At 36.2% G+C, this 22,408-nt stretch overlaps 2 protein-coding genes across 2 annotated transcripts; both read right to left on the reverse strand.

Moving 5' to 3' along the window:
- Positions 1–1,524: 1,524 nt before the first annotated feature.
- On the reverse strand, positions 1,525–11,627 carry LOC122034408. The gene is made up of 13 exons (XM_042593650.1): positions 11,427–11,627; positions 10,997–11,324; positions 9,333–9,522; positions 9,210–9,259; positions 7,860–7,952; positions 7,694–7,782; positions 7,498–7,576; positions 5,994–6,076; positions 4,007–4,085; positions 3,292–3,922; positions 2,681–2,761; positions 2,045–2,592; positions 1,525–1,854 (listed from the first exon to the last, which is right to left on the reverse strand). Exons 1-12 carry the CDS (start codon positions 11,456–11,458, stop codon positions 2,087–2,089), a joined length of 2,241 nt encoding a protein of 746 aa, XP_042449584.1. The 5' UTR covers positions 11,459–11,627; the 3' UTR covers positions 1,525–1,854; positions 2,045–2,086.
- A 6,365-nt stretch (positions 11,628–17,992) lies between these two features.
- Positions 17,993–21,566, reverse strand: LOC122034340 (heat shock 70 kDa protein 8-like). Its single transcript, XM_042593548.1, has 2 exons — positions 21,361–21,566; positions 17,993–19,960 (listed from the first exon to the last, which is right to left on the reverse strand). The coding sequence occupies exon 2, from the start codon at positions 19,957–19,959 to the stop codon at positions 18,235–18,237; it is 1,725 nt and encodes a 574-aa protein (XP_042449482.1). The 5' UTR covers position 19,960; positions 21,361–21,566; the 3' UTR covers positions 17,993–18,234.
- Between the last annotated feature and the right edge of the window lie 842 nt (positions 21,567–22,408).

The raw sequence follows: 22,408 nt of genomic DNA on the forward strand, positions 1-22,408 counted from the left end.
TATTAGCGGACCAACATAAATAAATATTAAGATTTTCAAACTATTTTATTTTAATAAACTACTATTTCGTGTTTAAAATTCACAAATATAAGATGTACATGAGAATTTAAAGGTTTGAGAAGTTGAATCCCAATTTTGAAATATATTAACCAATATACTACGGATATGATGCATATCTTGTATGTCCAAGAAACTACTAAAGGGGGACTATTTAATCATGGCTACGTGTCGATCATGTAAAATAGCACATCCATGATGTCTTCCTTTCTTTGTGGATTTTTCAAAAAAAAACTATTAAAGTGACCTAACACGTTGTTCCAATATAGTTTTTTTCCAAACTGGTTCAACCTTTGCAAATCCGATGGTTTTGAAGGAGATACCTTTGCGGATAATTTAACAATAAAGGATAAAACACCCAGCTCACTTCGTTCCGTCATTATGAAAGGAGAGTATTGGTAGAAACCCTAAACCTCACTGCAGAGACGGGACCAGTGTGGATTTTCACCGGAAACCCTTGATGTCACTTGACGGACACATGAAGATGCTTACGTACTCTTTCGGTGGAGGATAATCTCGCAACTAAAAATGTGTGAAAGTTTTTCGTAATCGGAGAGTTAGAAAAGTGCGAGGCTTGCACGCATTGAGAGACGGAGAGAGAAAGATGTTAACACTATCAGCATCTGAATCATCAATGAAATTTTTAAATCTAAATAATTCAAATGTGCTTTGGACGTCTTATAAAATAGGATAACAAAAGATGATGTTAGCCTAAGACGTATAAAAAGACTTTCATATTTATTAATATATCTTTTGATAATTATAAAATCATAATATATCTTTTGATAAATACAATTCTATCTACGCCTTTTATAAAAAGCCGTATTTCTTTTGGTTCCCCACGCACAGAAGACGCAATTAAAAAATAAAATCAGAACGAGAATCAAGAAAATTTAAAACTAAATTATTTTTTAAAAAATGAATTGATTTGGGGTTTTATATTATTATTGTACATTATTTATTTCCACGGAATTACCAAACATAACCAATGGCAATATGCACGATAAGATGAACACATGAAGAACAATATTAAGATTTAACATGTATTCTAATCGAACCTAACATCCTTTCACTGTATCGTAGCCAAGAGGAGAACATAAGGAATTAATAATGTGCAGAAAGAATAAAAATTGTGCAAATTCTGATCATTTTGTAACTAAACGCTGGAATGGTTTTTTGCATCAAAATTCTTCCAAGCACCTACCCTACAAGAAATACCAATGGGTCAAGCTCAAGCACAGCCAAGGATTGTGCCAATTTAGGGTCTACTCATGTTAGCACAAATAGCTCAAAAACTTATCCTAGTTTGACCACGAGCTCAAAGGCAAGTCAAGGCAATTCAGCAAACTGAGCATATCCTAGTTTGCTCAGTTCAGCAAACTGAGCATGACCCGGGACAGGCTACGAAATTCCCAACCCATTCAACGCCTCTATTTCCTGCTATGAAATTCCCGATACGTTTTTAAACGGACACAATAAAGCAAATAACTAGGCAGATGGTACAGATGGTACAAGAATGGCTGTAGCGTGTAGCGTCTACAAATAATGTTTAAAAGACCGGTGTTTTTTCAACTACACAAAAGGCAAACCTTGGCACGATTAGAGCACCAGGCTAATTAAACCCAAAGAGCTTCATATTCAGCAAGTTACAATGATCACTAATGTCAAGGGATTCTCTGATTTACTTTACTGGGAATCGAAACAAATCAGTTGGATTACTGTCGCTCGGCTACAGACCTCCATGAATGTGCATCCTTGTTTGGAACGAGAGACAAAGATGAAATCGCTTCCCAGTTCCTGCAACAAAGTTCATAAAAGGCAAAGGTCATTCGCAAATCTATTTAACATAATGCAGTAAGTCACTGCATATCTGCCATTTTATATAAGATGCTTGTTACTTTCTATAAGCAAATTTAAAGGTTTAAAGTTTTGAACCATTAAGATAAAATTGTGGTGGATATGATACGAAAGAAAGGTACACACTTACCCAGTTTCTGAAATATCCAAGCCTCATAAGTTGCTCCAACCATTAGATACCAAGATGCAATTTTGATATTTTCTCATTTCCCATCCACCCATTCTTCTCAGTTGAAGGTCTCTTCCTCGTCGATCTCTGTCCTTTAGCAGAGTTCTCTTCTTCTCCTGTAGAAGCCCATAAGCTTTTCTGTTCACAATATGGATTCTTAAACTTCAGTTTCAGTAATGGCTTCATATCTTGGGAGGAACTTGAGGTAAACTTTGAGAGAGATGTATCATTGCAGCCCCTCTCAGACTTGTTAGATATATCTGCGTGTTGCGTTTTCTGGATAATGTCATCACTTTGTTCTCTGGTTTCATTTTCTGGAGACAGGCTCCTGTCATTCCTTCTCTTGCTTATGGATGGATTATGGTTTCTAGCATTAAGTCGACATTCATCAATCAAATTACCATTACTTTTCTGGTGCTTCTCATTCAATTTTACTCTTTTTGCTGGAGGATTTTCTTTACTTCCAGGATTTGGACTTCTCAACAGGTTTTGATTATTAACTCTACCACCTGAAATGTCAAAGGTAGCAAAAATCATATTAGGTAGGCAAATGGATGAAGAAATTAGCAAATAGCATCAAATATAGTAATGATATACCCTCTGTGGTATCTCGTTGAATAGTAGTATTATGGTCATCCTGATTATCTCTTACCTTCTGCTTGATTGCATCATCATCCCCTGCTTAGAAAGAAATACCGAAGACTAATTAAGCTGAAGAAATGCCTAAAAGAGGATACAACTGGAATCCAAATAGGCATCATGAAACCATGTTTTAATTAATAATGAAGTAAAAGCCTAGACAGAAGGAAGCAACTAATTGCTCATGTATGCTCAGTGGAAATTAGAACAAAAATTCTTATAATTTTTGTTTGATATGGCACATTGGTGACTGCATTAGGAATACGGTAGAGCAATTGAAGGTCATAATGAGTCAAAGAAACCATTGTAAAATTGTAAAATTTTCAGAATAAAGCAATGTATTCATAAAACCTATATAAAAAATTAGAAAAGCATAAAGGAAATGAAAACAAGTAACATACAGAAAATTACATTTCTAAGAGTTTCTTTTCATGCTCTCATTCTGCAATCATTATTTTACTACCCAAACTATTCATCTACATTCTTAAACAATATGGCATTTCATGAACAAAGCAAATCTGAGTGATTTTGAGTGTGAAAGATAAACAGAATGAACATAGGAAAATTACCAAAGTTAGTAACCAAGTCTTGATCCATTTGACAGCTTGAGGTTTCAGATCTTGGAGAGATGGATGCAGGGATTTTGTTTTTTGAACCAATGTGAATAACTAGCTTAGTACTTCTTGTTGTCTCCACCTCGTTTGTACTTTTAGCAGAACATTCCTTAAAACGAAGGCCTTGTGCTTTGCTGCTCTTTATTTTGAGTTTAGGTATAGTGGAGGATGAAACTATATCTGAACCATCATGTATGGAGGAATTTATCTCGTTGACATTCTGATTTCTAAAGCTACTCTCCAGTGATCTTGACTCATTCAGCCCTTCAAGTTTTGGATCTTCTACTTTACCATTTAACTTAATCTGATATCCCACTCTCTTTGCTTGCATTTTGTTTGATACAATCTTCTCATGTTCCTTTGATAATTTATCATTGATCCCCTTCAATGAGAACTTTAGGGGTTTGGTAGTATCATTTCTATGTAGGATTGGACCACTTTGCTCATCATCCAAGTAAGGAAAGTTTGAATTCATTTCTTCTTTAGAAGGCAAACCAGCAGCTGCCCTTAAACTTGAAACCAAATCGCAGTCAACAATATCTCGCCTCTTCCAGAGTTCTTTTACTGCATCATCTATATTTGTCACCTGAACAACATAGCCATCGCCAGGAGCATTAGACTGTCATACCAGTAATGACCAAAGTAAATTCTAGCAAACAGTAGACGACACCTGATAGCAATCACCACGACATGCAGCACATTTATAGTGTAAATTTTGATCTGTTTGGAACTCTTGGTACTTATCATCACTGCATAACATGGAAAAGGAAAATGCTAAAACATGAGAGAGTTCTTACAATTGAAGAGAAGAAAGTTCCTCTGACAAACAACTAAAAAATCCCAAAATAAGTCAAAAGATATAATATAAATGTAGTAGGAAACTATAATAACATAACAACTGATGCTAGTAAGTTTAGAAGAAATATGGAATATGCTTGAAAAAAAATTAATTAGTAAACTAACAAGCATTTTAAAATTAACTGAAATATAATCACATTAATTCAACTTCAAAATCCAAACATCAACCATCCTCATGCTAAATTTCCTCTCAATATGAAATCGGCTAGACACAGCAGCCATCTAAGTTCTCAAGATCCACAGCAGTAGGAATCCAGAAAATAGGAATCAGCCAAAGAGATGAGCTCAAACAAATACGGAAACAAAAACTAAAAAGAACATGAAAAATATTGATGCACTGTTGTGCCTTTTATTTTCTTGTATAGCTTCTATACATGCATCCAAATGCTTGCATTATCTACTAGCATTCCACCTGACACCCACAAACAATAAACTACGCATCATCTAGTCATAATGGAAGTTTGGACAAGATAGAGAATAAGATGGCAATCGACTGTGTGGTTGGAATGACTAGGCATGTTTCAAAACAGGTTAGAGTAAGCATTATTTACAAGAATCAAAAGTGTAACCGGATGATTGAAATATGAACTTAAAATAGAAAAACTGTGGTGCTCTGCACTGGACATCGCACATGTTTTAGCTGCCAAAAGCCTGCAACTTAATCACAAAAATGGAATCATTCACTGAACCCTTTAATTGCTTTTTTTTCAAATAGCAGCAACTATAACCCTACCACTCTTGTTATCTGTTTCCCAGACCCAGCTACCGAGCCATCATGGTCGAATAAAAGGATTGAAGACTCATGGACCAAATGTACCAAGATCCAGTTTAGAAACCAGAGCTCATCATGCATATCAATGCACTTTTAGTTTTGATAAAATGATCAAATTTATCAAAAACTAAGTTTAGTGAAGGCAACTCATGTAATAACCGACGCTGACAATATCCGATCAATCATAAGTTCTGAATGGAAGCCAATGGAAGTTTTGCAATTGCTGGTGCAGGCTCCAGCTAGTATTCATATTATTTGCAGCCAAAAATGAAGGACTTGAGCAACAAGCAAATCCAGATCTCCATTATATCTTTTATGTCATGTTAATATAAAGTCATTAAGATATAACAATGAAGATATAATCATAGAGGCCTTATTAACAGCAACCAGAAAAACTGGAGAGACCCTTATGAGAACCGTTTCAAGTGATAATATGAAGATATATATAACATAAATTACTTGGTACATGGGTTGTTTGAAAAGGCCTCATCATAAGTCAATTATGGAGCTGAATATGCATATACAGTGAGGAACCCATCATTACATCCACTAATTGCATAAAGCAATTCAGACTAAATCAATAACTAATTTGTTAAAATTATGTCCAAGTTAATATCAATTTGATTATAAAAAAAATGGCAAGATAGACAAACCAAAAATATATTCTACATAAACAAGAAGCATGTTGTATGTGTTGCTAAAATCAATATATAAATTTCAAATATATGAATTGCATCAGTTGTTTATATTTTTATAGTTGTTACTTAGATACATAGGAAAAATACTATGAAACTATGGATTGCTTAGGATGATTAATTTAATTGAATGATACATTAAAAAGAAGATGTAAATAATTGATATTTTAAAGAAACAAATTTGGAAAGCATATGGCATATGTATTATACATTGGTTTGACTGCATATTGTCTATGTTTTAAAAAAAAAATACATTTGTATGATATAGAGCATACAAGAATCAATTCAAGTAATCAAATCCTCTTAAAGTTAGTATAGGTAAGCAGGTATACCTGATGCCATCACATAGGCAGTGGACCCATCTTTCACAAACATCACAGCAAACCATTGGTGTAGTTTCAGAATCTCTGTAGACCTATAAAAGCAATTACATCTTTAATATGGATGTGACAGCAAACAAATGCAAAAATTCAAGTGTGCCGAATGAAAGAAATAAATTAGAAGGAATAATTTATCATCTGATTCCATCATTGAAACAAATATACTACAACAAACATAACTTAGTTAATTAGATTCTCTTTGTTAAATATGACACTTTAAAGGAAGATTGCAGGGAACATTACTAGAACCAGTCCAGAAGACCAGAACCATGCAAAAAAGGATAAGCTCATCAAAAGCACACACATAAGACTTTCACTCTCTATAGGATCAGTACTTATGACATAGAAAAGTTTCATACATGAGAGATACAAAATCATATTTTGTAGTAATTCATCAGAATAATTATTTGTGATGTAAAACAGCTACCTACAAAGGAGAGAAGTGTAAGTCATACTTGATTCTTACACACTTGAAATGGAAAGCACATCAATAAACCAGTATCTAATTCCTGATACCTTCTGAGTGTCACACTTTTGCAAGGCCATGTTCATGATAGTGAGGAGTTTAAAAAGCTAAGTCATTGTGGTATAAGTTGTTTGGTGAACCAAATTGCTAAAAGAATCATGGCCACACAAATTTTCTAGGAATTTGCCTTTACAGAGCAACAAAAAACTTTCAGATACTATCACAGGTTATCTCCAGGCACTAACCCCTCAGTATTCAAAGTTTTCGAGTAAACACAGATTTTCATCTTTCTACTGGATCCTGAAATTTAAAAGGTAAAATATGAATTCCTACACATGCATCACTATAGAATTTATTGATCCTTTGAACATGTTCACATCATTTTAACCTATTTTCTCAAATTTTATCATTTCGTAAAGCTAAATCTGATTTTTCCTTAAAATAATTTTTATCCTTTCTACTAATCTTGCCGACTCCATCTAGTGGGATCAAGCTGGCTGGTTGTTGTTGTTGTACTAATCTTGTATATCCATCTTAATATTGTCATCTCTACTAGATTGACTTTCAATCAGTTGCTCCTAACTATCCATATATCTAACTTATGAAGCATGATTGCTTGTATGGTAGTCTTACAAAATTTTACTATTAAAACGCACATGACAGTGCATAATATCCATAATTCAAGATTCAAATTTAGGCATGTATATTGTTATCAACTAGCATAACATCATTTGCTGGAGATTTATCTTGATTGATAAGTGTTATAAGTTCTTCTAGTATTAATGTCAAAATATGCAGACTAAGTGAAAAGAAAAAAACTTATTACATTCTCAATAGCTCTAATATTAGTAAATGTATTATTATACATATCCTTAAGATTAATATGATTATTGTTGTATGACTGGTAATTACTAAGGATAGTATTTTCCTTGTAGGTATCATGGAAGAAAGTATCCAAATTTTCTTGAAGTAATGTGTTCAACAAAGTACCTTTAGACAAATTGGACAGTAATTTCCCTTCACAAACAATCTACCACAAGCATCACAGCAGGTATAGCCTAAAAACCATCTGTGTCACAACAATATTGCATGTTAGAATAGGTAAAGTACCTCCAACTATTAATGACAGATGAGATTCAACAAAGTACAAAAAACTAAATCAAGAACAAAATAACACCATAAGTACCTTGTACTAGGACCACTTCCAGGTACACTGGACCCACAGCTGTGACACCTTGTGTGCTTTGGACACAAATAAGGCCCACGACCAACATTCTGCAATTCAGTTATTGAACTATCAATTAAACACAGAAAACTTCTCATTGCACAGAAATCATATATATAGTACATACCTTGTGTGGTGGATGCTGACAATAACAGTGATAAGCACCATCACACCTTTTACAGTACATTAGCTTATTAGGATCACCAGTTCTTCTGCAGACCTGGAAAGTAACTGATCTAATCATAGAAGTAAAAACAAGCAATTTGATAAACACAAACATATAAGGGTGAAACAGTCAACCTATTGATTCTACATTTCACAGCCAACTGAAAAGTAAAAAAACAATGCAAACAGTATGGCTATCAATCTAAACGATATAAAGACAGAGATGGTTCCATATTTGCAAGACGGCAAGATATTATAAACTTATTGAAGTGTAACACAATTGCATTCTGAAAAATTAAACAACCGAATCAACAAGAACTCTAAAAACACATATATTTATTTAGAGATGACAAGGAGAGTATGAGATTTCCCCTCTTATAACTCTTCATACAATAAAAAAAAATGCCATATTTGTTAGGATAACAAGTAATAAATTAATTCTCTCCCTTGAGCAAGTAGTGATAAGTGGTTTCAGAGCTAACCTAAATAATATTGCATGGAGATACTTGAAAATGATTGTTTATGTGATGGAAAAGCCAGCATTGAGCCTCACATGGAGAAGATCGAAATTGATGATAAGGTATTATTTGGGCTTGCATCTTGCCTTGGGTGGAATTTGTGTCTTGCCTCAAATGTCAAGACTTAAAACAATGAGATTATGATGCCCTAGTTTAATCCTAGGGCAGGTTGTGAGCTAATAAAGAAGGTTTCAAAAGCTTAGAAAAGAAGACATAAATAACCATGAACATGAGTACAAGAATTTTTTTGTCGAGTCAAGCCTGAGCAAGCAACTGTGAACAAAACGGCAGTGTATGTTATTCCTCTCATTCAGGCAAGCTACAACATATTTAGGCATCGTTTCCTGAATCAATCAAATGTAAAAGCTATATTTGTTGAATTGACTGATTTTAGGGAATAAACACATGAAAGATAAATAGTTGAGGGAAAAAAAATTAAGGACAGTGCGCCAGGCATATTAACTGCAGAATAACTCATTGCAAATTTAATAACTGCAGTCTATAATGTTTTACCATAGTGCCAGGTAGGATAATGGTATAATGTGTAAGCTAGCAAAATATTGTTAATTAGTTGACCAATGTATTGATAATGGTAGAACTTGTCCTGTTTATTAACATGAAATACATAGGCAACCTAATCTAATATAACTTGTAAACATAATTATTAGACCAAATACCATCAAAAGGAGTTTCAGTAAGAAGCACAGGAAATAGAGCATGAATGTTTATAAACTTGTTTTTACTCTTTTAACAAAAGCACATGATCTACCGAGTGAGAGCAGGTGATGAAGTACCTCACATATGCGACAAGAGGGGCAAGACCATGAACTCCAATGGAATAAATCTGCAGAGCATTTTTAGTCGTTAGAATTGGAGGCTAAGTACTCCTAATGCTGCATGGAGTAGCAGATAAGGACCTCTATGTTCAGACAATGTTTTCAAGCAACTTCTATGGTACTTCTTGTTGCATTGTTTGCAAGAGCGCATCTTCAAAGCTTTCTCAGTCCCTTCATCTTCGCCCGAAAAACATATGCGGCACATGACCTTCACAGTAGAGTTGCCTTGATATTCTCCATCAAGGCTGTTGGTGGCCTCTCCTGGTGCCTCCTGGGAAGACGAACAAGTTTACCTATTAGTTTTTTCATAGTAATTAGAACAATAAATCAAGGAACATACACAAACAACTTAATGCACTGTAAGTTATTCAATTCACATGAGAAAGGAGAATGGAAATGAATCGCATAGCTATTGATCAGTTGAAGTACGCAATATTTGCTAACATTTTGGAAAACCATTAATCTGATAAAAGAAAACAGGGATTCAATTGATATGTAGATGAAGGTAATATGCATAATTCCATTTGGCGAAAGATGGAACAAAATGCGCCCTATGACAACAAGAACAAGAATGACAAGACGTGAGGCCACATTATTTGGATCATATATACTGGTCCTGTTCAATTGAACTCCGTGTAAGAATGTTACTTCCTTATCTAAAACTCACCACAAATAGATGCCTAGAGTTTCAATCATAAATTCTTTTTTAAATCAATAAGAAGCATGCACAAACATTTCTTTTTGCTATATCTATATATTACTAATCTTACTCTTATTATTTAATTCTATAGTTGATCTCCTGAGCTACTACAAATATATCTTCATTTGTATTTCGTTATTATTCTTCCTGTAATCACTCTTTTCCAAAGTTTCCAGCAATTTAATCTCCCCATGATGAAATAACATCATATATCACATTATTCTTATAAATTAGTATTGCAAACTTTTCTTCTATCTGTAAGACATTTTCTTAATTCTCAACATTTTATTGAATAGTTTAGTTAGTCCAGCTATAAGTTGATATCTTAAACTCTTCCGGACTTTTTAATACAAATCTCATATGTAGCTGCAATCCTACCTACTTACATTTGCCTTTTTGTTTTTACCCTCGTTCAACTAATGCTACAAAAAAAATGTTGGCCAGCTGAACTCTTGTAGAGGATTCATTTACTCACAGGTTTATACAAAGTGCAATAAGGTATTAGTAACTGAAAAAAAAAAAAACAGGCAGTTCATTTGTGTGTGAAGAATGTTATTATTATAAAGAAATAATTACTGATACATTATTCAGGCATGTGAAATCATTTGGGAGAATGAGAGGCATACAAATGAAGATCAAGGTATAAACCATGCAATAAAAAAACAAAGACACTAATTTTTATGCCTAGCCTTCATATGTCCAATGTTAATCCCAATTGACCAAATTAGAAGAATCTCCCAACACAAGAACAATCCATGCCGAATTACAATGGAGAAATATGAGAATCAGATTTGTATAGCAACTCAACAAAAAAAATATATGAGGAATGATAAGGAATCCTAAATAGAACAATCATCAATCAAAAGTTTGTTCACCCCACTGCTTTGTTAATGTTAGAAAAAACTTAAGCAAACATATGTAGAAAACTCTAGGCGATCAAAAAGGTAATGCCTCGTTCTAAATTAATGAAACCAGTAAACAAATCAAACTTTGCTTGAATCACGTCCCGAAACCCTATCATCCCAGACTCAGAATGACTACTTACTGCTGCACCACCGGCCTCCAACCTCCGAACATAGTCCTCCGCCGCCAAGGAAGCAGCCAACGCCTGCCGCTGCAACACCGCTCGCTTAACCTCGTCGCCGGCGCCGACGTCATCCGCCACCACGGAGGGCGCTGTCACAGCGGGCACCACACGGGGGACCCAGACCTGGACAACACCCTTCTCCCCATCTTCCTCCTCCTCCTCGTCGGCGGCGGGGCGGACGGCCCATGGATCCCTCAAAAACTCCTCGAGCGCGTCGATCTCGACAGCCAAAGCCTCGAGCCCCGGGGCAGCACCAAATCCCAGCTCGCAGTCGCAAATCCGCCGGCTGCAAGTCAAAACCAAGGATCAAATCGAAAGGGCAAGCCACAGAGGGGCGATAGGGCGATGGGAAGGAACGGGCCGAGGGAGAAAAGAGAGCAGGGGTTACCAAGTGAGCGGGCAAGCGACATGGAACGCCATGGAATGGAACCCGACGCGGGGTTTAAATCGATCGATTTGAAACGAGGATTTAGAAGGGCGGGTGGAAATTGAGCGTTAATAAAAAATAATAATAAAGGGAGATTAAATTGTGAGATTTAGAGAGAGAAAGAGGGGTGGAATTGGGGCGGAGCAGGCGAAGAAAAGGGTCGGCGGCGAGAACCGACACATGATAACGTTATATTTATACTGCGGAGTATACGATAACTCGCGGTGGGTTTGGGCACTATTTGTAACGGATACCTAGGTTGCCATTGATTCGAAAAGTGGGCCCCGTGTTATTCTCCAGACATAATACTGGTGACGTGTTGAGTTCAGATTAGCGAGTCGATGAAATTGAAGTATTGGGTGATGTGGCCCGGTTGATGCGATGTTTATATGTAGGGAATACATCTGGGCCGTCTATTTTGGGTGAATCTGGTAGGTACAGGGGTTCATCGGAGCCGTAGATTTGGTTACGACTATGTCATTTTTGGATGCCGGGGTACATCCTGACCGTTCATCGTAATTGAGGCACAGGTGAAACTATAAATTGATTGATGAACATTAAGTAACCTCCCATATCTCAACAATTATGCAATAGCAGCCCGATGCAACATGAAGCCATGGGACGCCTTCTTCATTTGTTTTTTTTTTATTTTTTTGACATATAAAAATTAAATCTCAATCTTAATGAATTAATGGATGATTTTTTTTAACAAATGATTAACTTAAAAATATTATATTGATGGATGATTCATTACGAATACTTTCTTAGTAATTACTCTAGTGGCCGGTAAAAAAATTTCATCATATTGGTGGACCAATCACTCTCAGGATTAATCGTGTGCGCTCGATACTTGATATCAACTAAAAAAACTATGCAATAGTCAAACCAATCTAGATAGACCACCTTAAGAATCTCTTGATTTACTTTAATGGTCGGTAGAAAAATTTCGTAAGGTCGATCTAGTTATATCTGAGATTAGTCGATTGAAAGAATTGGATACCTAGTATCAACTAAAATACAATAGCCGCTACGACGCTATGTAATGTCTCCTGATTTACTTTGATGGTTGGTGAAAATAATATCTGTCGAATGACGTTAAGCGGAAACAGGATCAACTAGTAATCCTCACAAGGATTGTCTTTATCAATATCCATGCTGAGATATATTTGAGACGACTTCTCAAAGTCACAAGTTTCATCTCTACTTAGGGAGGATATAATGCGATCTGAGAGAGTTCCCGGCTCAACATTGTGCCCGACAACAAAGGGCAACCCGGCGGCACAAAGCGAGGGAGAGAAGCAACCGGAGAGGTTGTCCAAAAGCCTTTTGTTGCTATCCAATGGCTTTTGTGGTTGGCAGCAAGGTGGTTGGTCAGCAATTGGTGGTCGAAGGGCCAGCGGCAACTGAAGGCCAGTGGTGAGGACGGTGACATAAGGTTGGTGGCACACTTGGGCAGTCGCAAGAGAGGGAGAGGAGAAGGAGAAGGACAACCCTAATCACAATTAAGTTCCTCCCATGAATAATTATATCTTCTCATCATATAAAGGTATATATATACCTTCTCACAATAACTTGGGAAGCAAGTTGTAACATAAACCTAAACCCTTTAAGTCAATCTGATCCATTAGCATTAAGTTTGGTTCAAAAACTAAACAATTTTGATTTATAACCAAATTAATTTTTAGTTCATAACTAAACTAAATCAATTTGATTTATTACTAAACCATAATAAATTTAACCTTGCCTTCAAAAGACGTAGCCCACCCTCACTTCCGATGCCACAAATATTTTTCATATTTGTTCCTCATCTAATCTCTCTTAATTTGATACTTCAATTCTTAAACTTGTTTTAAGTTTTTCAAATATACTCGTAGTGTGTATGACCTAATAGATTCCTGATTTATGTTGGTAGTTCATAATTAACTATTAATTATGGATCGATCATGAGTGACATCTAGTAATATATTATGATCCTTAATTTACTGAAAAATCACAGTTGATCCCAGAATAATTTTGAACCCTCCAGCGGCTATAATGATCTATTCTTTTCACTCACCTTATACCCACTTAGTCCAGGACATGCTCTATATGTTAATCCTCATTAGGTTGACTACATCACACCTAGCTCAAGCTCAAGTAATAGTTTCTTGTCTCATAGATTCAAAGTACTGAAATAAGTGTACAAGAAGATCATTCTCTTAACGTGTAATGCTTTGGTCAAAGACTTACGAGTAATAATTTTGACAAGAGACCTTAGGATATGCATCTCCTTTATCAAAGGAGTGGTGAACCCTCTGTGAGTTATTTAAACACCTTTGGACATATTGACTTATGCTCAATCATCCCAAATGATGTGGTGATAAAGGGGGCCCACCAAGTGTGGGTCAAAGACAGAAACAACAGTCGATGTGGAAGTCAAAGTCAAGGTGGTCAACGGTGGTCGACGGTGATCAATGTTCCCACTAAAGATGGTCGAACAGAAATCAACGTCAACTACGGATCGGGCATGAAGTGTCTGATCAGCCAGGTAGCTCATCTGAGTAGAACACTCGTCCGCCCAGGAGCACTATGGCAAGAACATCATATGCTCATTATGGATCGGAGAAACATTAATAAGGTGACCGGCGCACTTATCCGATCGGGCGGAAACAATCTACTGAACCAAGTTATTGCGGGGTAGCCGCTCGGCCGAGACTCCTCCGCTCAGTCGAGCAGTGGGACCATTCCCGTATCTCTTAATATCCCTTTGGGAGATAATGTCACTGACAACAGAGCATGGTTAATAGACGAATCGTACGACGAAAGTTGCTACTGTCTCATCGAGGATTTATATGCCTTGTTAAGGTATGATATCAGAGATAATTTTTTGACATGTCCTTTCATAGGACGCTTGGGAAAGTATGCCCACACCTTGAAGCGCATTCATGTCACTGACACTATATAAAGGGGGGTCCATACACCGACGGAGGTATGTGTTATTCAATATTCACGCTTGTGTTGTCACTATTGTTACGCTGCTCCATTTTCTATTGTTCCGGTGATTGACTTAAGCATCGAAGGGCTAACACCGGGAACCCCTTCCCTAACCCGACACTGACATTTCTTGTGTTGCAGAGCGGAGTCTTCACGCGGTCAACCGAGGAGCCACATCCCTAGCTAGCATTCTTCACGATTTTCAATAAGATCACCAGACTTGCACCTCATAAGAGATGATGGTTAAAATGTTAAAGTACAAGTCTCCATGACTAATATGACTTGAATACCTCAAGTTTAAAGAAACTTACACTTGAGATATAATCAAATCTTCATCATCGTGTAGAGAACTATAAAAAGTCTCATAGCAAGTCACTTTTAATGAACTAGTTACCCTAAATCAAAGAGCATAACATATGCTAGTCTTACAGAATTAATAATATCCTATCTTTTCAATTCATCGACTATAGAATATTTTAATATGTACAAAATTATATACAGAGAGATACCCACTAATTATGATCAATCATAATTTCTCTCATGTCATTGTACGGTGGACTTCATTAATTAAGTTTAAGATTATATCAAATATATATCAAATGTACACTCAAATAAGAAAATTTATTTATTCAATAAATAATATGCCTCTCAAATATAATATGGATACCTTATGTCAACTAAAAAAACTATACAATAATCGTTAATACCTTATGTCAACTAAAAAAACTATACAATAATCGTTATGATGTGTTAACTACTTAGTGAAATTTCCATGAGACGGGACAAATTACCACTAAGATTAATTAATGTGAAAAGTAAATGCCTGAATTAAAAAAATATATATGCAATAACTGCATGGCAGAATTAATTTGCTTAAGATTAATTAGATGCCTGAATTAAAAAAATATATATACAATAACTGCATAGTAAAATTATGAAAACTTAGAACATTCACAATTGTGGATATCTTCAAGGAGCTCTTTAACACCATGTCAACACATTAAAAGTAAAAAATTCTATATTTTTCTCCACTATCCATAAAACCTCTCAACAACTTCTTCACAGAGGTCCCATATTTTTTCATTATATATATTTCTTATCTCTCATATATATTTTACCTTATATATAATTAAATCTTTATAAAATTTAAATCTATAAATTACTAACACCCGAGGTAACATTAATAATTAAAAAAAATACATAAATATTAGCATACATCAAATAAAAAGACATATATTATAATAATATATAAAAAATAAACTTAAATACATCTACGTCAGGTCATGTCTCGATTTAATTTTTTCAATTATTTTCTCATACATCCGAAGTTGTCCTGGTGTCATCTTACTAGTATCCTTCATAAGAATCTCATAATATTTATGGAAGATCTTAATTTTTCGCAAAGTTATTTTTTTCATTTGATATTCTTTAATATCTTGTCATTCTTCATTGAAAATTTATTCCATTGTGTCGTACTCTCTGACTTTGGATTTGTCCTTCCTCTTTGCTGTCATTTGCCCTATCGGACTAATGCGAGCTTCAGAGTCATCCACATCAACACTCATATCTGATATGGATTTGATGCTGAAGTGTTCACCCCTGATTCAGATGTCTTTGTCTTCTTGTTAGAGAAATGAGCAACTGATTGTGGAGCATATTTCTTATGCTCTTTGAGAACCGTCCACACATGCATATACTCGAAATCCTTATTTTTATTATTGGTTTTCCACATATTTAATGAGTTCTCCAATACATTCTCGTCGCTCCATCCGCTTTGACGATGAGTATACAAATTATTATAGGTGGTAGAAAATTCATTTACCATCGGCCAAACTTATAGTAATGTGATTTTAGCACCTAATAGTTTCTCTTTATAGTTCAAATGGGTGGATACTTGTTGTAATAATCAGCTATACATTTTCAAAAAGCTTGATCCTTTTGGTCATTACCAATGACTATGTCGGTGCTGATAGTTGTCCATGACTTTGCAAGGACCATGTCTTCATCAAGAGACCAAAATCTTCGTTTCGAATCATCTTTCTCCGATTCAACTTCACACTCTTCTTGTGATGAGTGTGACGACCACTGAGATGTTGGAACAGACGATTACGTTAGAGGTTCTTTGTGGCTAATAGATGGGGTCGATAGCCGTCCTTTTTGCTTCATTAGAAAACATGGTTGGTGATTGAGGAGTTGAAAATACGAAAGGCATAAAAGACATCCTAAATTGGTTGCTCATGACTGACCAATCTGGGTGTGAATACATACCAAATGGAGCTGGGGGGTGGTGTTACTCTGAATGGGAAGCGAAAAATTTTGAGAACTTTGAAAATTTGGAAGACCTTGTGGAACATATGAAATATTTTGAAAATTTTGACAGTATTGCATGTGAGAGAAAAATTGAGGATATTGGACATCATGATTTGGAGGAGTGCGGGTATTTTAAGAAAATATATTTTCTTCCGTATTTGAAAAATTCAAAAAATTTATAAAAGAAACATTGAAATTTTCATTATCTCAAATAAAAATAGAGAATGAAAGGATGAATGAAATAAAAAAAGGAGATAAATGAAAAAAATAAGAGTTCGTGGTATATTTATAGATTTTTTTTAATTAAAAAAAATTGAACGTTGAACAACAACTATTAAATTAGGGGGAGATCTCCTAATCCACATTTTTATAGAAGAGGATGAACCACATGAAATTGTGACTGGATCGTGACGACGATTTGACAACAATTGATTGTGATCCTTTTTTGGGTTCATTGTCCCCCCATGTTATAGTTTACGTCAGGACAGGTGGCCGGAGGCTGCCCGAAGGTCACCCCCGCTCGCGCGACTAACAACTTGGTCACTTGCCACTATCGACGGTCTTCAGATGGCCTTCGGCCACCCGTCCCGACTCACACTATAATTTGGGAGGACAATAAACCTAGAGAGCTAGGGATCGTAATCAATTACGACCAGATCCGTCACAATCCGACCGTAATTCTATATGATCCATCCCCTAGTCTAAAATATGGACCAGTTGATCTAATCCCATCAATTAGCCATAATTCTATATGATCCATCCCCTAGTATAAAATATGGATCAGTTGATCTAATCCCATCAATTAGCCGTTGTTTAAAGTCTCTTCAACTTTCAATCAACATTACATATGCGATTTTTTTATAACAAATATAACAAACTTTTAAAAAAAACAAAGAAAATAACTAACGACGAAACAGCTCCGCGTTTACATGGGAGGCCCTCAAATCACGTCATTGCCTCAAATCACCTCACCAATGAGAGCTCTTTGGTAGAATCCGACCAATGAAGGTTTAATCAAATCAAAAACTGCTGGAAAAAAAAAACCATGCAATAATTAAAAAAACACTATGCAATATCAAACACAATATATTTAGTATAGATGTATATCAAAATTATCAACTTATGGATATTCGCAACTACAAAAATGATGGCTTATTTAATTCAGCGTACAGTCGACAAATTTATATTTAAAATTTCTCAGTTTAACTCAACTTTAGGCTACGTAACTGGATAAATCACAGAGAAACATCAAATAATACTTGATGTAATATCCAATGAACTTCAGTCCCAACAAAGAAGGATACAACACAAGGAACATGAACATCACGATCTTGATTGAACTAAACAAAACCCAAGCGTCAATCAGCACAATAGTCTGAGTGAACTATACAGAACTCTGAAACTTAGTATTGACAAATAGGCACCTGGGAGATGTAGCAACAAGCGTAACTAAACACTGGCAACGGCCGATAAACATCTACCCAAATTAAGGCTGCGACTTCTTTGGCATCGTAGCCACATCCAGGGAGCCATTAGCCTTCACAAGAGCCTGCGCGCACCAGTCATGACCATCATCCAACATAGGCATTATAACTTCCATGAAAGGCGTAACAGAATGGTTAGCACCGGGCACGATCGCACCACCAAACACTCGAAGCACATTTCCAGCGTCAATGTCCATGCTTATGCTGATCTCGACGGTCCCCTTTGGTGCAGATGGAATCCCTGACACTTTGAAGTATCCCATAAGATGATTCTCCTCTGCACATTTTGCATCACCTTCATAGACAACAATCAATGCCTCAGTCTGGCCATCCCGTGCAGTTGTGAAGAGCATGTCCTTTCTAGCTGGTATTGCTGTGTTTCTCGGTATGACGGATGCAAATCCCCCACCTTCCACTCGAATTCCCAGACTTTGTGTCGTAGCTTGTATCGTAAGCAGATCTAAGTTTCCAGACGGATCAGTGACTCCAGAAGCAATGGCTCCTTCAATTGCAGCACCAGTGACGGCAGCCTCAAATGCATCCACACCATTGAATTCCTTCTCTTTTCTGCATATGCCCAGGACGAGATTCTTAATTTTGGGAATTCTAGAGCATCCACCTACTAATATAACATAATCAATGTCTTCCACCGATACTTTGTGATCAAACAAGCATTGCCTTACAAGCTTCTCACATTTCTCAAACACATTCCTGTTCACATCCTCGAATTCTGATTGGTTGAGGATTTTATCTATCTGTGTACCATCAGGCAATTTCAAGTTTATCTGAACACTAGACTGGCTTGAGAGTTTGTGAATGGCCTCTTGTGCTGCAATCCTTAGCAGCGCCAAAGACCTAATCTTGTTTGTATCATGGTTAGGATAAAGAGTATCAAAATTCGGGAGAAGATGATACACAACATTTTGAAGAATGTCCTCTCCACCCAAGGTACAACCCAGTAGTGCTTTGATTTGGGACACCCCTCCAGCAGTGGCAGTTACTGCAACATCACAATATCCCGCACCAATGTTGAATATAAGGGCGACTTTCTCACAGCCACTTCCCATGTTTTCATGCAAGGATTGTTGCTGATGTTGTGCATATAGCAGTGCAACAGCAGTCGGCTCTGGCATCAGCCTGAGAACATGTAACCCAGCCATGGCACATGCTCGTTCAACCCTTGTCTGCTGGAACCGGCTAAATGCAGCTGGAACTGTAAGAACAACATTTCTTATTGGACGTTTGAGCTTGATTTCAGCCATAGTTTTCAACTCTGCCAAAACAATTGCAAGTACTTCTTCAGGCGTGATAGATCTCCACACATTATTCGCTAGAGCTGCAATAAGTGGTTGGACACCAATGTCCAATGTCTGAACAAGGAAAGGGAGGATCTTGCTACCATGAATAATTGGGTCTTTGTCTGATCTGCCAATCAAGCGTTTTACATTGAAAATTGCACTGCCAGACAAAATTTGATCTTCTGCATATGCCCGTACTTCACTTGCACCACCAACAGGAACATCATCCCCAAACATTACATATGAGCGCATGGTCTTTTGGTTTTGGGTGTTTTTGAGGAGTTCCACTCCTGCACCACTCCATACTGCCACACTGCATTTTGAGGTCCCAAGATCAATTCCAACGGCAACATCATGAAATGTAGATTGTCCTTTGTCTTCGCAGGTATTTTCACTATCAGACGCTACCATGTACAATTGTTCATCCATCCTGTAGAATGAGATCACAAGTAAATCAAGATAATGAACGGGATACAATAAGAATAGGTACATTCGTTCCCGGGTGTATTAGAATGACACTTTTAAAGAATGTACCTCATTGTCTAAATTGCATTTCTATAACACATTACACAATATTTTTATATGAATTTTTAATAAAAATATATATTATACCTATTCTGTTTTATTCTAACAATCAAACAAGCCATAGTAGTATGTCAATTGATTAAAAAACATATTTTTAAAATTAAACAGTATTAGTTGATAATATGTAAGATTTGTTATAAAAATTTAATATAAAAAAAAAACTCCTTCAATGTCTACCAAGTAAAAACCTTAAAACTGTGACATATAAGCTAACATGTCTATTTCTGCATCGAGACAATTAAATTGAATCCAAGAAAACAGCAACTAATAACGATTAACAACATAACCTAAGGTGCTGTTTAACCATATGGTTTAGATGCTCAGCATAAAAGTATAAAAACAATTCTAAATGAAAATAGAGCTACTGAGCATCACTGAAATACTATTTTTTTACTTGTTGTCAATAGCATATCGTGGACTAGAATGTTAGTAGTTCGATGCTACCTATACAACTACAGAAAATACAAAAAAAAAATGTCATGTTTTGACTGAAAAAAAACCTAGGAGAAAGTTCGAAAAGTGTTGCTAGCATTTTCATATGGTAAATAACATCATGTATTGGCTGGATAAACAATATTTTGATAGAAGTATTTTGCAGCATGATTTAACAGCTGACTCTTTTCCAACCGTTGAAGAATTAAACCCTTAAAACACAGAAGCTAACAGTATTAGTATGTAAAAAACATGAACCATGTTCCGATAATAATGCGTCATAGTGCATAGTCATTGCTTTATGTGGTTTACCATGTGCAGCGACAGGCTTAAAAGGACTCCATAAACCATAGTAACACAATGTTAATTTTAAGCGTGAACTAATCATAAGCAAGATCAAACCTTACTAATTGATTTCTGTTACTTGTATGATCAGAAAAGCTATCGCTCCGGATTATTCTAGGTACCTTCTAGGATCAATTACTATCTGGAACCTAAGCATATAAGAATACTACACAACAATACAATGAATGTACGGAAACCATCCACGCCTAATTGGCTGGTTTTAAAAATGGTAGAGCTTCATACAGGATGGCAGCAAAAAGATGTACATATTTGTTTCATTCTTGAGAAAAATGCAAACTTTAGTTCAACGGAAACTAAAACATGGGCCACTTCTAGAGTGAATACAGAAGTACGCTGCCTTGACCTAATTAAGTATGCGAACTCTAAAATCCCATATAACTACTATCACGAACCAAATCACTGATTAACTGATCAGATGAAGAAATCGATAGAAAGCGCGATTCTTACTTGATCGCCGACGAGTAGAGTGCGGAGGAGGCTTTGATTGTGTTGGATAAGAGACGCCGACCCAGAAGGAAGGCAGGCGGGGGGTGGAGAAAAAGAGAAGGGTAGCAGAGGCGGGGCGAGTCGAGGAGCTTCTGGAGAGAGCGAGAAGGCGAGAGGGGGCGCCACCTGGGAACATTCTAGTTCCATCTAAAGCGGCAGGCACAATGGTCATGGAATGTAAAGCCCAACATCCAATTTTACCGAGTGCCTCATATATTTTATTAAAAATTATCGAAAAATTAAAATCATCGAAAAGTTCTTTCAATTGTTGTAAAAAATATCTCTTCTCATTAATTTTACTTTTCAAAATTATCATTAATTTCTATGCTATGAGAGCAACAATTTGTAGCTGATTAAATTACATGATTATGACAGTTATTTCATAACTACCACCACATATATTATAATATAGACATTTTAATGTTAATGAGAGAGTGATATATTTTTATAATGGATAATGATTAATTTTTTATGGATGTCTATCCTCGAAAAAAATCTCTCTTATTCTTAGTCAACTTAGTGGTCGCCTATAAGATAATCTTGTTGATCCTGTCTGAAGGCTATGAGATGGCACGCTGACTCTAATAAGTGGTGGTTCGACGAACAAGAAATTTCTCAAGATCTGAAGGGAACTCTTCAACAATCCTGTGCACAGTTAGACGAGGCAATAAAACGTTAGTGACCTAAGTTCAGGGGGAGGGGGGAGGGATCCCTTGCTAGGCCTTCCGACGCTCAAGTCAGTCTCCTCTTTTGGAAAGTGGAAGAAGAACAGTAACAGAAAATGCAGGAAAGTAGGGCTTCAGATGCAAATATTGGTGTTTGTCTACCTTGCTAGCGAAGATGATTCCCCTTTTTATACCACCTCACATAACCTCCGCAATTGTGAGGTGGTCCCCGGTTTGTTTGAATTTGTTAGATGATGAGCGAAGTACAACTTAGATATCCTGCAATAATCCTCCAAGGATTTTTTTTTACCCCAGATGTACCTCCTTTGTTATTTATGACTTGG

Source organism: Zingiber officinale, chromosome 11B (assembly GCF_018446385.1).
Source record: "Zingiber officinale cultivar Zhangliang chromosome 11B, Zo_v1.1, whole genome shotgun sequence".
NCBI lineage: Eukaryota > Viridiplantae > Streptophyta > Magnoliopsida > Zingiberales > Zingiberaceae > Zingiber > Zingiber officinale.

Coding starts and splice junctions, on each gene's coding strand:
- LOC122034408 (XM_042593650.1), bottom strand. CDS start 11,458: ATGGCGTTCCATGTCGCTTGCCCGCTCACTTG. Junction 11,325..11,426: donor GTCGCTTGCCCGCTCACTTG/GTAACCCCTGCT, acceptor TTTGACTTGCAG/CCGGCGGATTTGCGACTGCG. Junction 4,086..5,993: donor TGCCTATGTGATGGCATCAG/GTATACCTGCTT, acceptor CATGTTATGCAG/TGATGATAAGTACCAAGAGT.
- LOC122034340 (XM_042593548.1), bottom strand. CDS start 19,959: ATGGATGAACAATTGTACATGGTAGCGTCTGATAGTGAAAATACCTGC.